Raw genomic sequence first — 15,012 nt, forward strand, 5'->3', positions numbered from 1 at the left:
GAACTCTTAACTTTCATATCAATTAAACTATACTGTGAAAGCTGTTGGTTGAATTGTACCATGAAATCACATGTGCATTATTTTGTTTTGACTAATATGTCAATAGGCATAATATGTGTACTCTTGACAGAAGTAAAGGTAATTGAAATGTGAAGGTATATTATTCTTCCACTGAGTAATTCTTTGTTTTCTTTTTCCTATACTTGTTGAAGAATCAAGAGTTGATATTTTTAAGGCACCAAATTTTGTAAATTTTACAATCTCATCAACCCTCCACCTCTTTATCTCTTCTCTTTTCCACAGGTGATTTCTATTCACTGCTTTCCAAGCTGCTAGGAGAAAGGGAAGATGTTGTTCATGTGCACAAATATAATCCTACAGAAAAGGCAGAATCAGAATCAGACCTGGTAGCTGAGATTGCAAACGTAGTCCAAAAAAAGGATCTTGGTCGGTCTGATGCCAGAGAGGGTGCAGAACATGAGGAAAGGGGCAATTCTGTTCTTGTCAGAGACAGAATTCACAAATTCCACAGACTAGAATCTAATTTGAGGCCAGCAGAGAGCAGAGCTTTCTCATTACAGCAGCCCCTGCCTGGTGAAAGTACCCCGGAACCAGAACACACAGGAGGTGCGTTTAGGGTTTTTTTTTTTTTTTAAGTGTAAAGTGCTACAATCCACATTAGCAAAATCTGAAGGGAATAAAAATATATGGGTGAAAAAAATCATCAATGAAAAAGACTTTTTAGAGAAAATAATCCTCAGATTTAAGATATCAGATACTACCTTTGTTGAGGAATTCTTTTTTGAAGTGGGGAATGTTCCAATACTATATGAATTCAGTGTCTGTTCCATAGGTGAACCAGAGCTATAAGGACCAAAAAGAGTTGGATCATTTGGGGGATGGTGGCATATGAAATTCAGGGTAACAAATCAACATTTTCCATTTTGCTCAATGGAAAGAAATTGAAAATTCAAAACCTCACATGTAAGTCCCAGTGTATGCGATGCTTATACACTATCTTCTTTAACAGTAATTAAATTTCCCTCAAAGGAATCTTATACTTTCAACATTCTAGTCCAACTGACTTATAAAATGTAACCATTTTGTGACTTTGATTTCTCAAGTTCCATTATCAGTTGCTATTTTAATTGCATATTTATTTCTGAAGGGACCTCCAGTAAGTCAATAACTATCAGATTTATCTTTATTTCTAACCAAGATTGGCTTCCATAATTAGAGGACAATACCTTATTCCCTTCAGGTTTCTGTACGGGCGAGCTGTAGATGCCTCATCTTTGTCTTTAATTGTGTTGTGGCCTCTGTGATATTGATTGTGTTTCATGTTACCTGCTAATGTGGAAAGCCAGATAATACAGCATGTGGAGATAATCTCCAAAAAAGTAACAGATATGCATGTATGGCAGCTGTCCATGCGTGGGCTGGAATGGCACTGGCTGCCAGCTTGATGTTTTCAAATTCAGCTTTGCAGGAAGCCATAAATTATTCAACACCCAGCTGATTTTTATTTATAATTGAAAAAAAATTAGCATACAGCGCCTTTTGCTCACATGAAAGTTTCAAGCATTGTCCTTTGGGATGCGTCTAATGGTTTCTCTGAGATGTTAACTGGAACTTGGACTTTTAACTTCACATTTCAACAGGTTCAGCCCTGCTCTAACTTATCCTAAATTTGTCTAATAAAACTGTGTCTCAAGAGGTGGTCCCTGGACCTCCTTGCCTGAGAATCACCTAAGGTCTTTAAGTAAAATTAAGATGACAACTGAATTGGCACCTGTAAGGTTCAGTGTTAAGATGTGCAGTGTATCATGCAGTGCCCATTCCATAAACACAGGATTGTCTGATCTATATTAAACATAGTGAATTTTAACCCAAACAATATGGAATTATAAAAGGCAAAAAAGGCTTCTTTGTGAGAATAGGATTCTGTTCAGGTGTGAAACACTATAGTTGTAGCACACTTTTTTCCATGATTTGTCTTTATTACTCTTGGGTTTGAAATGATATCCTGGTCATTTATAAGCATTACTAGTATCAGTATAAAATCAGAATTTGATATAAGGATATAAGGCATATTCTTTCCAAAACCTGAAACCTGCTTTCTAAGAAAAAAAATTCATAAGGTACAAGAAAATGCCAAATCTCCTGTATCTTCCAGGTTAAACACATAGAGGTGCTTGGGAGAAAATGTTTCTCCAGGATTTAGTTTCATATATATATATATGAATGTCTGATTTTAATGAATCAAAATCATAGCAAAAATCCTAACTATGTAAAGAAAATGTACATGTGTTTCTTTTCTTTAATGACTTATTTAATGTTATTTCACTAATTCCAAAAGTTTTTAAAAATTAAATGCAAAAAAGCAAACTTTAGGGCTGGGGTTGTGGCTCAGTTGTAGAGTGCGGCAGCATGTATGAGGCACTGGGTTTGATTCTCAGCACCATAAATAAATAAATAAATAAATAAATAAATAAATAAAGTAAATATATCAAAATTCACAGTTAGTTAGCCTAAGACTTTTTCTTAATTTGCTTTCACTCTTTATTATTGCACAATGCAATATCTAAGTTTTTATTTGATGTTGTGTCACTCCTTTGGGTAAGCCAAAGGAAAGCTGACACTTCCATTTTGCAAAATAAAAAGTCAGGAAGTTATTCACATGTAAAGCCCTAAGAATATATATTGGTAGTCTAATTCATGTGTATTCCTGAGGGTATGGGCAAGGGGAATAAGTTTGATGAATAATCTTTCATCCTTTTCCTCATGCCTTTTCTTTATACTCTAGGCAAAGCTGAGAATGGACCCTAAAGGTCTGGAAGAATTTTTTCTCTCTCTGAGTACCTAATTTTCTATAAGGAATTGTGTGAACTGAAAAGAAGAAAGTAACTTTTTATATGAAATTTTATTGACAAAAATATAAGACTATTGTGTGGCTTGATATTATTATAGCTCATAGTAACTTCAGATATCATGAAATATATTATTAGACATTAACTTATTTGAATGAGGTCACAAGTCTGAATTTAAAATTGGACTTTATGAATTCCAATGTGCACTTTCTAATTCCTTATAATTCAGTAGATTTGAACTTTATTCCTCAGTGCAGGTATACTTCCTAGGAGTTCTGGATCCTCACTGCTTAAAAACTAGAAGCTTCCACTCAGGGCCCAATTCTATGTCCCCAGTTCTTGGAACCAGCACAATCCCAAAGGTGTTTTAGCAATAGCACTTTAGATTTCATTGACTGGTTCACCAGTTGGAACTGCAATATGATATCTTATCCAGCTGACTAACTTACAGTTCAGAGACGCAATTAATGGATCAGCTCAAAACTCTATGTATGATTCTGTATGGTAGGCCCAGGAATACGTGAGAGTTTCAAAAACAGTGCCATTTTGTGAACCTTTAGTTTGATCAGGATTCTACTTGCTTCCATACCCTGGCATCTGCCTTTAATGTTGGGTTCTCCACATGATTTAGGGTTGAATATCATTGAGCACCAAGCTTCATAATGAGCACAGTGGAGAGACAGTTTCCAGTTTTGCACAACATGTTTTTATTGTGTCCCTAAGAGTACAAATATCCACAAACAATGCAGTTTATCCCCAACCAGTTCTCCATTTGACCAAGATAAAATTTGGAACCCACTTCAAGGAGGTAGTGTAATGAATGTAGTAGACTCCTGGCTCTCTACCAGCTTTGAATTCAAACTATACCATTTACTGTGTGGGCCCTTAGCAAGTTTTGTTTTTTGCTTCATTCTCTAATCTTTAGGTTTTCCAACTACAAAATGAGGGTTATAACAGCACAATTCTCATAGGTTTTGAGTGGGGGTCAGATGAACATATATGGAAAATTTTCCTAACAGTGAAAAATAATAAGCATTTATAACATGTTATGACACTTTAATAATACTTATGATGATTATTACTAGCTTAATGTCATGTTGAATTGAGATCCAAAAATTAAATACCAAAGTATAAATATTAATTACTTTATCTTAAGTAGCATTTGTAAAAGATATTTATCTTGCAGGGTATAGGAAAGCTGCAAAATTTCACACTTTAGTAATTTAAGAAAGTGTTTGGCAGTGTTCTATCATGATGGAAGTTTGTGGCTCTTCCCATCTCTCATCACTTACATTGATCTACCTTGGTGTTTGCATGTGGTATGTGATGTACAATGTAGAAATATTCAATTTGGTCATCTGGGCAACAAATGCATTCCTTTTTTATCCTTCATGTAGTTTAATTACTGCCATTATTTATTAGTTTAATATCTACTTTGAAATAGAATTGATTGAATAGAAATAAAATCTTAGCTGTCTTTCTACTAGTTGCCTTCTGGAAACTGGGCTTATTGAACAAACAATGAAAAACTAGATATAGCTATTCTAGCAGGAAGGATTGATTGCACTACTATTTATTAACTATAAAAGACTGATTCAGCATATACTGCTAACTTTTGGATGTTAAACTACATTGCATTTGTGACACTCTGATCAGGTAAGAGGATTCACTCAGAAAGTCTACTCTTACCAATCATTGAGCTTTTTCATTAATTCCTATGAACAACTCATTTATTTTCGAGACCATTCTTATCTCATTCTCAGTCATATGTTTACTACTGGGCAAGTCTCACAGAATTCCTAGGATAAAGTAAGGCATTTTCTTGGTTGAACTTTCATCTCTGGAGAGGAAGCAAGTAACAACTTGCAACTACATAGCACTTACTTTGAACCCAGCTAAGTGTTCTAGATTCATTAACTCATTTAATCCCCCCAATAACTCTATTTATAAACCTTTTTTAGATAGAAAGAAATTGAAGCAAAGAAAGGTGCCCAAGTTCCACAGTTTAAGGAACCAAGAAGCAAAACAAGGCCCACTGGCTCCTGAGTCTTATTTTTTAGTCACTTTGTTATTCTGCATCTCACAAAAATATAAACTATATAGAAAAGACAGATAGATGATAGATACATAGGAAGTTTAATTTTCATTTAATCATCTTTGTTTACAATTATAATCATTATAGATGTAGATGACTTTTGATCATGCTTACTCAGTCAATTGCCAAACTGTTTGACCAAAATTAAAATTTCATTTACAACGAAAGAAACTTTAATTCCACAAATGCTTTTGAGCCCCTGGTTGAATCTCACCTCTCTTTCTCACTTCTTCCCCATTAAGTTAAAATTATAATTATTTCTTGTTTTCCTTTTGTCTTTGGTATAAATATTTCTCCTATACTTCTACTTAATTATGGTTATTGCTGGCACTTCTGATTAATAACAATCCCTAATCAAAATAAAGCATCTTTTCTTTACTCAGTGGAAATTGGCAAGTGCAGGAAAAGCAACCACTACATTTTGGGTTTGCTTGAAATGTTCTAGTAATTTTATCAGGCTCTTTTTCCTTAGGCTTAAATCTCAGAGTTGGCTTATTCTGCCTCTTGCCTGCCCCCTCTCCCCCAAACACCAAACACAAACAGGATTCCTCTCCAGTTTTCTAAACATCTTGAAACACATTCTGAAATCATAAACATCCTCCTGTGTTCTGAGTGGAGTATTCTCTGCCCTCTCTAGACTCAGCAAGTTCCACCCCCTTACCTTTTAGTGCCCACACAAATATTGCTCCTCTGGGAGATCTCCCAAGTAGACCTTTACCCCACCCCAGTCCAGCCCAAGCAAACTTCAGTCAGAAGTATAGACTGATGCCTGCCTTCCTGCACTGTTGTGTCAAAAGTATTTGGTTCTTATTGTATCCTATTACATTCCCATCCTGTTTTTTTAAATATCTCTATTATATCTTTATATTTGTCAAAGCCAAAAAACACATTTTACTTCTTTGTATTTCCCAAATCTAGTATAATGCCCTATAAAAAACACACTTAGGAAATATTTGTCAAAGATGCTTCATTGAAATTGTCATAGTTCTGGGTTTGAAATTATATAATTTTTACTTCATCTATCTCTACCAGTCCTTATGTAGCACAGATAAATGAATGCCCTTTCAAATGCTTATTAATAATTTCATGTGAAAGCAGCATTGATCAGTAACATTAATCTTTCTTGGAAAGTGTACAATTCTTTTAGTAATTTATTGATGAAATTCTAATAGTAATATTTAATTTTTCTAACAGTAGTATTTTTTTTCTAAATACATGACATAATATGAAGCTAAACATTTATCTTTATTTATAATGAGTATAAGTAATTTTCATAGGAAAACTAAACTTGTTATAAAAATTGTTATATATCAGTTGAAAAATGACACCATTTTAAAATCTCAGGAGGGGGCTGGGGTTGTGGCTCAGAGGTAGAGTACTTGCCTACCATGTGGAAAGCCCTGGGTTCGATCCTCAGCACCACATATAAATAAATAAAATAAAGATATTTTTAAAAATAAATAAATAAAATCTCTGGATTTTTTTTCACTTTTTTTCATCTTTTAGAAATTACAATGAAGTTATATCAAAGCCACTAAGATCAATAGATTATATAAATTTATTTTTTTTAAAAAGTATTGTTTCTTCTAATAAATTTTTAAAAGCAGATTTTAAAATATAAGTGATCAAGCTTTAATTAATCTTATCATTTACCATCTGAATTTAAAGTACCTCACACTTTAGAGACTGCGTTTGATGCCCAAGGTCATAGGTAAGAAGTTTGTATTTAATTTCCAAGTTAAAACTGTAAATCTACAGAATTAACTTAGTCATGTTTTGACTTGTTTCTTAAAGTCTAAGGGGAAACTAAACTATAATTTTTAATTTCTCCATGATTGAAAGTGTTAAGTAAAGGATAGGGGAAAAATATATAGATATAGATATAGATATGTGTGTATTTTTTTTAGTAAGGATTTGAAATTTTACTTAATTGGAGATTTTAAAATAATCATTCTTGATGATGGGGTCTGAAGTCTGGCTCAGGGCTAAACTTGTCTTCCCATCAAAGGAGAAAATGACAGGATAATTCCAATACCATTATAGTGTTGTGTGATTCTCAAGTAGTGACAAGCAGGGATGGGAAAAACAGTTGTATTAATTCCATCTACTTATACCACTCTTTTAAATGACAGACTTAATTCATGATCATTTAATCTTAAAGGGAATAACCTTGAATTACCTAACCAAAAACAAAAACAAAAAAAAAAAAAAGAAAGGAAAGAAAAGAAAAAAGAACCAGTGACCCTGAGGCATCAACATCCTGGACCAGCATTCACAGAGGAGAACATGAACTGGGTTCTCCTTTAGCTATCTAGAATTTCTGGCAAATAAGGATACCCATATTCTACAAATTTTAAACTCTTAGCTAGGTAATCTTAATAAATGTCAAGTATTTTAAATAAAATCAAATACAATTTAATAACTTTTCTATATATTTGATACTTAAATAACCAGATTATTCATGGTGTTAGACTTCATACATTTCCTTATACATCACCTTTGCCATACTGAAAATCTACCAAAAGTTGATATTTTAATGAATATGTTCTAGGTGTTCACACTGCCTTTCCTCCCTGAAAATTTTTCAACCAAAAATTATTCTTTCATGTAACAAACCAATATTTTCATAACAGGTATGATTAGGCTCAAAACAATCCATGTGTCAATGCTTTTTTGCAGACTTTTCAAGCTCTTAACCAGTTTAAGGGTGTTTGATAGTTTGAAAATTCACAACAATATTAAAGTTCTTTACATGTTACTTCCAATATTTTATGAATTCCATTTTTGGTCCCAGAACAAAGAACTCTTGGTGACATTGGCATATTCTTTCAGAATTAGTTTCTCTGCACCTTCATGAGTACTTAGCACCCAGTACTATTTGGTGGACCACTGAACAGAAAGGTCCCAGGAGCTGTGATATGTTTCTGTGATATTAAATGAGAGTAATTAAACAATTCACATTTTTATTCAGTATCCTCACAGTATCATCAGCTCTGTTCTAAGGATGAATAGTGGCCATACAAGTGAATTATAAGATAATAAGGATGTGTAAATACATAAACACATGTAAATACATAAACATTATGTTCACAACATAAACAAGTAGAGAATGGAGCATAGACTCAGTTTAGTCCATTTATTAGGCCATACTGTGGCCAAGCACTGTTCAAGTTGACCAAACACTGAGATGTGATTCCTGCCTTGGAAGAATTCTACCTAGTTGTAATGGCTCTGGGATGTGAGACTCTCATAAAAGTAATTAAGTATCTATATTGTTACCAACCTTGAGAATCATGTGGAGTACCAACAGAAGTTTCTGCCTTTGGGGAGTGAGTATAACAGAGTGGCAACTAAATAGACACACTATAACCAAGCTGAGAATGAACAAAGTACAACCTGTATCTCAAGCAATTTCAAACTATTTAAATCATTTTCTTGGGGAAATGATGTATCCATCCATTGAGCTATCTTGGTGTCTCTGATTATAATTCTTAGACCTTATTTCTGGAGTTAACTTTAAAAAATATAGTTTTAATCATGCCACCTCATGCTTTAAAACCTTTTGTGTGGTTCCCAATTGCCTGTGGCAGCAGTTTGCAACCCTTTTTCCTGCTTTGACAATCAAGCATGATAGACAATTCATGCTATTCATCTACAGTTCCATTCAGATCCACTGCTATGCCCAGTGTTATATACCAGTTCAGGCGTGCCAACTCTGCCTCATCTTCTTAACTCGAGAAGGCATATCATAATACACATGAGTGAAAATGACATCCTCGTGAGCTCAGGTGTATTTCAAAAGTAAATTGTTCCCCAACTCTGTTCTTTATTGCTACTTATAATGTACTTGCAGGATGCCTTAAGCATAATCATAGCATAGGTCAAAACACAACAGCTGAAAACTACAGACTCTCATTGTTAAATGTCTCATTGTGTAGTATACAATGCAATAATTTTCTTCTCTGATTTCAAAGCAGATCTCAGAGTTGGCTTATCCTGCCCCTTGCCTGCCCCCTCTCCCCAAAACACCAAGCACAGACAGGATTCCTCTCCAGTTTTCTAAACATCTTGAAACACATTCTGAAATCATGAACATCCTCCCGTGTTCTGAATGGACTATTCTCTGCCCTCTCTAGACTCAGCAAGTTCCACCCCCTTACCTTTTAGTGCCCACACAAATATTGCTCCTCTGGGAGATCTCCCAAGTAGACCTTTACCCCACCCCAGTCCAGCCCAAGCAAACTTCAGTCAGAAGTATAGACTGATGCCTGCCTTCCTGCACTGTTGTGTCAAAAGTATTTGGTTCTTATTGTATCCTATTACATTCCCATCCTGTTTTTTTAAATATCTCTATTATATCTTTATATTTGTCAAAGCCAAAAAACACATTTTACTTCTTTATGTTTCCAGAATCTAGTATAGTTTCCAGAAATCTAGTAAACACACTTAGAAAACACACTTAGGAAATATTTGTCAAAGATGCTTCAGCAAAGGTTGTTGGCAGATTGGTCTACTCCTTTTATTGATTATACTGTTTTGTTAATTTATATTACAGAAAAATTAAATGTGAAAGATAAAAATGATTTGAGTAAAAAGGAACTTTTTCTTTTTATATATTTGGCAGAATTGTTTTTTTAAAGTTCTTATTCTCACCTCAGCATCCTCTCAAGTTTTCAGGAGCTGATCATACAAGCCCTGAGCTTCCCTTCTTTCATCAGTCATTTTAATACCTATTTTTGAGGATTCCACTGCATGTTGCCACATCCTTCAGAGGGTGGGAAGGAGAAATGAAACTAGAATTGCTATTTTTCATCATCTCTGTTGAAGCATTTGAGAGGGAAAGAAATATTGGCACTGATATAATAGCTTTCTCAGTAACCTTCATGATTATATATCCTCAGTTAGTATACCAACTCTGTACCTTGTACCGGTTTATTTATGAGTAGGTTTAGAAAAGGGACTAACACAAATGAACCCAGGTCTTCTGTGAGAATAAATGTTTTCTGATCAGAAATGAAAATAACTTGGAAATCATTCACTCTCAATGCTTTTTTGTTTGTTTTGTTTTGTTTTTTCCTTTTTCTTGTGTTGGGCAACAATGAATTACAGAAAGGGAAAGAGTGTCTCATTTTTATAGGTACACTAGGAGAAATGAAGTTCATATCTTATATGTTCCCTATACAAGGGATAATCAATGAATGGTTTGTTATGAGCGCTATTGTATATTGAACATCCAGAATTTACTCAAAAGAGAGAAGAGTGAGAGAAGAGAGTGAAGTGACAGACTTACTGCCTGCCCATTCTTGCTATTTCTTTACAACATTTAACCACTTTGTATTAAAACGATGCCATATCATTGCAATAGTTTCCAAAGTTACCAATTTAAAGTAAGAATCATATCAAGAAGGTAGAAGTTTCAAATTGTCAGGCAGGCATCTTACTATCAAAAGACAGAGAGAGAGAGAGAGAGAGAGAGAGAGAGAGAACGCAAATAGCTTCAAGACAAGTTTACAGGCAGTTGTAACATTTCATAGCACAAGAAGCTACTTAGCATGTGCATGTGGTATGATTTATGTAGAGCACGGCTTGACAATTTCTTTGCATCTAGTGATGCTAATGCATGAGCTTTTTATGCCCATTGTGAATAGTGGTGAAGTTATCCCAGCTTTTGTTTTTACTCTAAATGTATGGATTTATCTTTTAGATTTCCATGTAGAGGAGGCACTGGATTGGCCTGGAGTTTTTCTGTTGCCAGGCCAGGTTTCTGGGGTGGCTCTGGACTCTAAGAATAACTTGGTGATTTTCCACAGAGGAGACCATGTCTGGGATGGAAAGTAAGTAATATTTTTCCTTCATGGCATAAATGAAAATGAAAAGTGGTGTGTATCATTTTTATTAAAGTAAGAATGATGATGAGAAGACTATTATGTTGATTTTTCATTTTGATTTTGGGGCTGGGGGAGGAACACTATACAAAATGTGTCTGGTACATCCATCTAGAGACATGCAAACACTGGATGGCTCTCCTTATCTGATGTTAGTCATTAGTGATAAGTTTTCCAGGATTCATTATTAACAAATGACATGCAACATGATGGTACTCTAAGTGTATTGAAGTATTTCTTTGATTATTTCTTCCCCTCATTCTCTAATTCTAAAATCCAGGAATATGGTTAAATGTATGTTTTATATTTGCACATAATCCTACATATTCTGTCCATGATTTTTATGAGAAAAATATATTTATATGTTTATTCTTTTAATGTATGACTGCAATCCTTACCAGAGAGGAAATCTTATGCATTTTTAAAACACAGTGGTCTCACCTACTAGTTTATGGAAAGAAAGTTGTACCAATCTTCCTCCTCCTTGAAATTACCACCTCCTCCCAAGGGGAAAATATTAAAAGTAGTCCATTCTGTACTTGCTAAAACATTTCACGACTACCAAGAAGTTAATAATTATATACAACCATCTAAGGAAGGTTACTGGTACATTTCCTGTCCTAATACAAAATGAGTCTGAATGCATTGGGCTGTCTCTCCATCATTCCATGGCGCACATAACAATTAACCTGGATACTGTGATTGGAGCAGTTTGGCCACCACATGTGTGCAGATGGTCAATACCTTGGCCTTCACATTTTGATGTAGATTAATTTTTTTACTGGAATTTGTTCTTTTAATGAGCACCAAAGAAAATGAAGGCTGTCTTATTTTCCTGCTTTTTCCTCTGGGTTGTCCTTTCATTCTGTCTTCTACTATCTCTTTAGAGGGATTTTTATGGAAAATGTCCAACACTTATTGAATGCTTACTGCTGGCCTTCCAGTGTTATAAATATTTACATAAATTATCTTATAACAGGGGGGCTCTGTTACCACTCATTTTTCAGATGAAAGACCAAGTATTTTCCCAGTGTCACGTTAGCAAATGGCAGAGTATGGCTTCAGGTCCTTTACATCTAACTCAAGTGGGCCCCCTTAACCAATTGGTGATACTGCATTTAATAGATTTATAAGCACACTCACCTGATTGAATTTTGAAAACTTTGTTCCAAAATTTAACAGGTTATTTTAGTTATTCTTATTCATTTATTTCATCACAAGTTTACATTTGAAGGTAAAATTTAAAATATCTTATTAATTAAATCTAACAGTTCTTCTTCTTTCATACTTAAAACCACAGGGTCTCATTTGGAATATTGATGATTTACACATATAATTCATTTTTATCCACTTTCAGAGATGTTGATCAAACTTATTTATGTTAAACTCACTCTATTACATATACATATATGCAGTATTCTTTATGCACTTGAAGATGGAATTTGGGCATAATTTCAAAACAGATTGGTAACTGTCACCGTTTAATTGTTCTTTCTAGTTGTCACACTTGGAAGTGAATTCTGAGAAAGAGATTATTTCAGAGTTCAAAGCAAACAATCAAACTTAAAATTCCCATTCATACATCATCTTAGTTGTTATTGAACATCTAATGGTATTTTAACAAGTGCTTTTAAAAGCAAACTATCACTATTCACTGTGTTGTACTCGTCATTTTAATGAATTTTGCTACATTTTCTGCATGGATTTCCAGCCACGTTTTACCAGACAAGAAAATTACAGCATCATTTTCTCCCATTGATACTGTTTCAGCTGGCTAAAACTAAATTGGACAAAATCCAAGTTTCCCTTTTAACAAGATATTCATTCCAAGTAAGCAGCAGAAGCTGGAATAGTTCAATAGAAAGAGAGATCCATAAAGACCAGCTTGGGGTAGGAGATGACACACAACTATGAAAAAGAGCCATATAAGAACATTTTCTGTGGCTTATGTGGCAGTTCTATCTGAAGAACTGATTTTTTTCCTGGCATCTAGTTTTCATCTGGATAACCAGTATCTTGTAGTTGTTGATTTCCATTTCATTGCCAAAGCCCTGGTGTGTTCACCCTGGCAAATGGCATCAACCAATGGGTACCATTGAAAATGCAATGCTTTATAGTGAACTGCTGATTTTATTCATTAAATCTGTTTTTTTCTTTCTACTTCATCTTTATCTGTCAGATGTAAGAACATTCATTATCTCTCATTCTCTCTGTGTTTCTGGTATTGCATGTCGGCCTCTGGCTGTCTTTGTAATCCATAGTTTCAAGAAAAATTCTTTTTCAACCCTCAGATTTCTGCTTCCAAGCCAGTCCCTGCTTTATTATTCATGAAGAGAATTGGAAGTGGATTATTCTGTAATTATTTCTTTAAGAAAATAAATTTGTATTTCTTCAAAGAAAAAAATTAGATGTGGCTCTGTTGTTTGGTCGTGCAAGACCATCCTATCTACCTATCTATAAAACCGTATAAATATGTTACTCTGTATTAATTAGAGTACATATTTTTCATTCTCCATTAAAAATCCAAGGATTGTATGAAGAAGAAGACAGCACCTTCCAGTAGAATATATGATGTGCTAATGAGGGACAGTGTAAATTAAAGATTAGGTGGAAATCGCATTCTTATTGCTATACTATTTGGGCAGAGTAGTGAGAAATCCTACTATTGATTTTTCTTAGAATCTTTCCTATCCTATTTCTTAAGTTCAGAAAATTGTAAATTCCATAAGATAATGGCTTGCTCTAAATCAAATCTAAGCACTCTATACCCCATAGTTCTTAGGAGATGATCATTTTTTTATGAATCAGACAGTGGTTGGAGTTAATAATCCCTAATTAATATTTAGTACCCCAAATTCCTTTGATACCATTGCATCAACTATCTTTATAAATACTATTACTCATCATTATTATCTGATAGCCCTGATCAGCTCTTATTCTTCTACTTAACCTTTGCTAAATGAGCATGGCAACTGAAGTAATATTATTAATAATAATAAACCACTTAACCTCCTGAAAAATGATTGCCACTTCCTTGTCAATTTGATTTCCATTTTCCTCCCATATGTACCTAACTTCAATATGGCTACTCTAAGAAGCTTCTTCCAGCAGAAGTAGGAAAAGCCTATTGCCAGGAGGGAATAATGAAATTTTAAAGAGCCTCTTGTCTGCCCTGATGTTAGGGCAGCATGGCAGCTCCAGCTCTTTAATCATTAAATTCCTCTCAGCAGGGGCTTGGTAGCACTTCTCTCAGTAACTGCTGTTCCTGGGTCTCTATCTTAAAATCAGGAAGGCAATCAAAACCTTGCATCTTGGCCTTTCTTTCTTGTGTCTCTACTGTGGTTGGGTTATATCAAATGGAATCCACATTACACACCCACTTAACTAAACTATGAGCCTTGCCATGGATTTTGGGGTGTTTAAAGTTGTGTCCTTTATTTCATTTGTCATTTCTTTGCAGGGGTTTGGAAGGGACCTTAGAAGTTGATTGCCTAGGATTCTGTTACCAGTAAGAGAGAAAACCCAACACAAACTAGTTTAGGGAAAAAGAAAGTTTTTTTTGTTTGCATAATGAAAACTTCAAGGAATGTGATGGCCCTAGCAACATCACCAGGATTCATTTTTCAATTCATTTTCTCCTGGTTGGCTCCATTTCCAGATTGATTAATGTCCTTCCTTTCCCCTCACAGCTTCAGCATCACATTATTTCACTAGTCTTGAAGTAAAGAGAGCCTACATCCCTGATAGGGGAACAGAAAAGTCTAGGTTGAGCCTTTATAGCATTCCTTGGTCTGATTTATCTCTTCCATCCTTGAACTAGTTATTGTGAGTGGAGAAATGAAATCCACTCTTTGGCTTAGCCTGACTTGTTCTACTCCTTGAACCTGAGAGTACAGTCGATACCATCTAGAGTAAATGGGCTGAGAGTAAGGCAAACAAAGAATGTTGGGTCAGCCAAACAAAGGTTGAGGTCTCATTAACACAAAACAGTACAGTGCACACAGAGATCCTCAACAGGAAATGTCCACCAGAGGGTTATCTCCAGCCTCCCACTTAATGCATACATTTTTTTCTATAACATCTTCAATACTTGTTCTATGCTTGAATATTTTGATGGCAAGAAATTCTCTAGATGTGGATATGTATCTCTGCTATGGTTGGG

General features: G+C 34.6%; 1 protein-coding gene across 15 annotated transcripts in view; it reads left to right on the top strand.

Moving 5' to 3' along the window:
* Pam (peptidylglycine alpha-amidating monooxygenase) overlaps positions 1-15,012 on the top strand; it is a 287,901-nt gene that overhangs the window by 239,928 nt on the left and 32,961 nt on the right. For 9 of the 15 annotated variants that reach the window (XM_048811491.1, XM_015483974.2, XM_015483969.2 and 6 more), the window contains exons 15-16: positions 304-627; positions 10,670-10,799. In XM_048811491.1, coding sequence (XP_048667448.1) covers positions 304-627; positions 10,670-10,799 — 454 coding nt within the window. The remainder of the gene's footprint in view (positions 1-303; positions 628-10,669; positions 10,800-15,012) is intronic. The other 6 variants (XM_048811497.1, XM_048811494.1, XM_048811493.1 and 3 more) reach the window with 1 other exon arrangement.

This window comes from Marmota marmota, unplaced genomic scaffold, assembly GCF_001458135.2.
Source record: "Marmota marmota marmota unplaced genomic scaffold, marMar, whole genome shotgun sequence".
Lineage (NCBI taxonomy): Eukaryota > Metazoa > Chordata > Mammalia > Rodentia > Sciuridae > Marmota > Marmota marmota.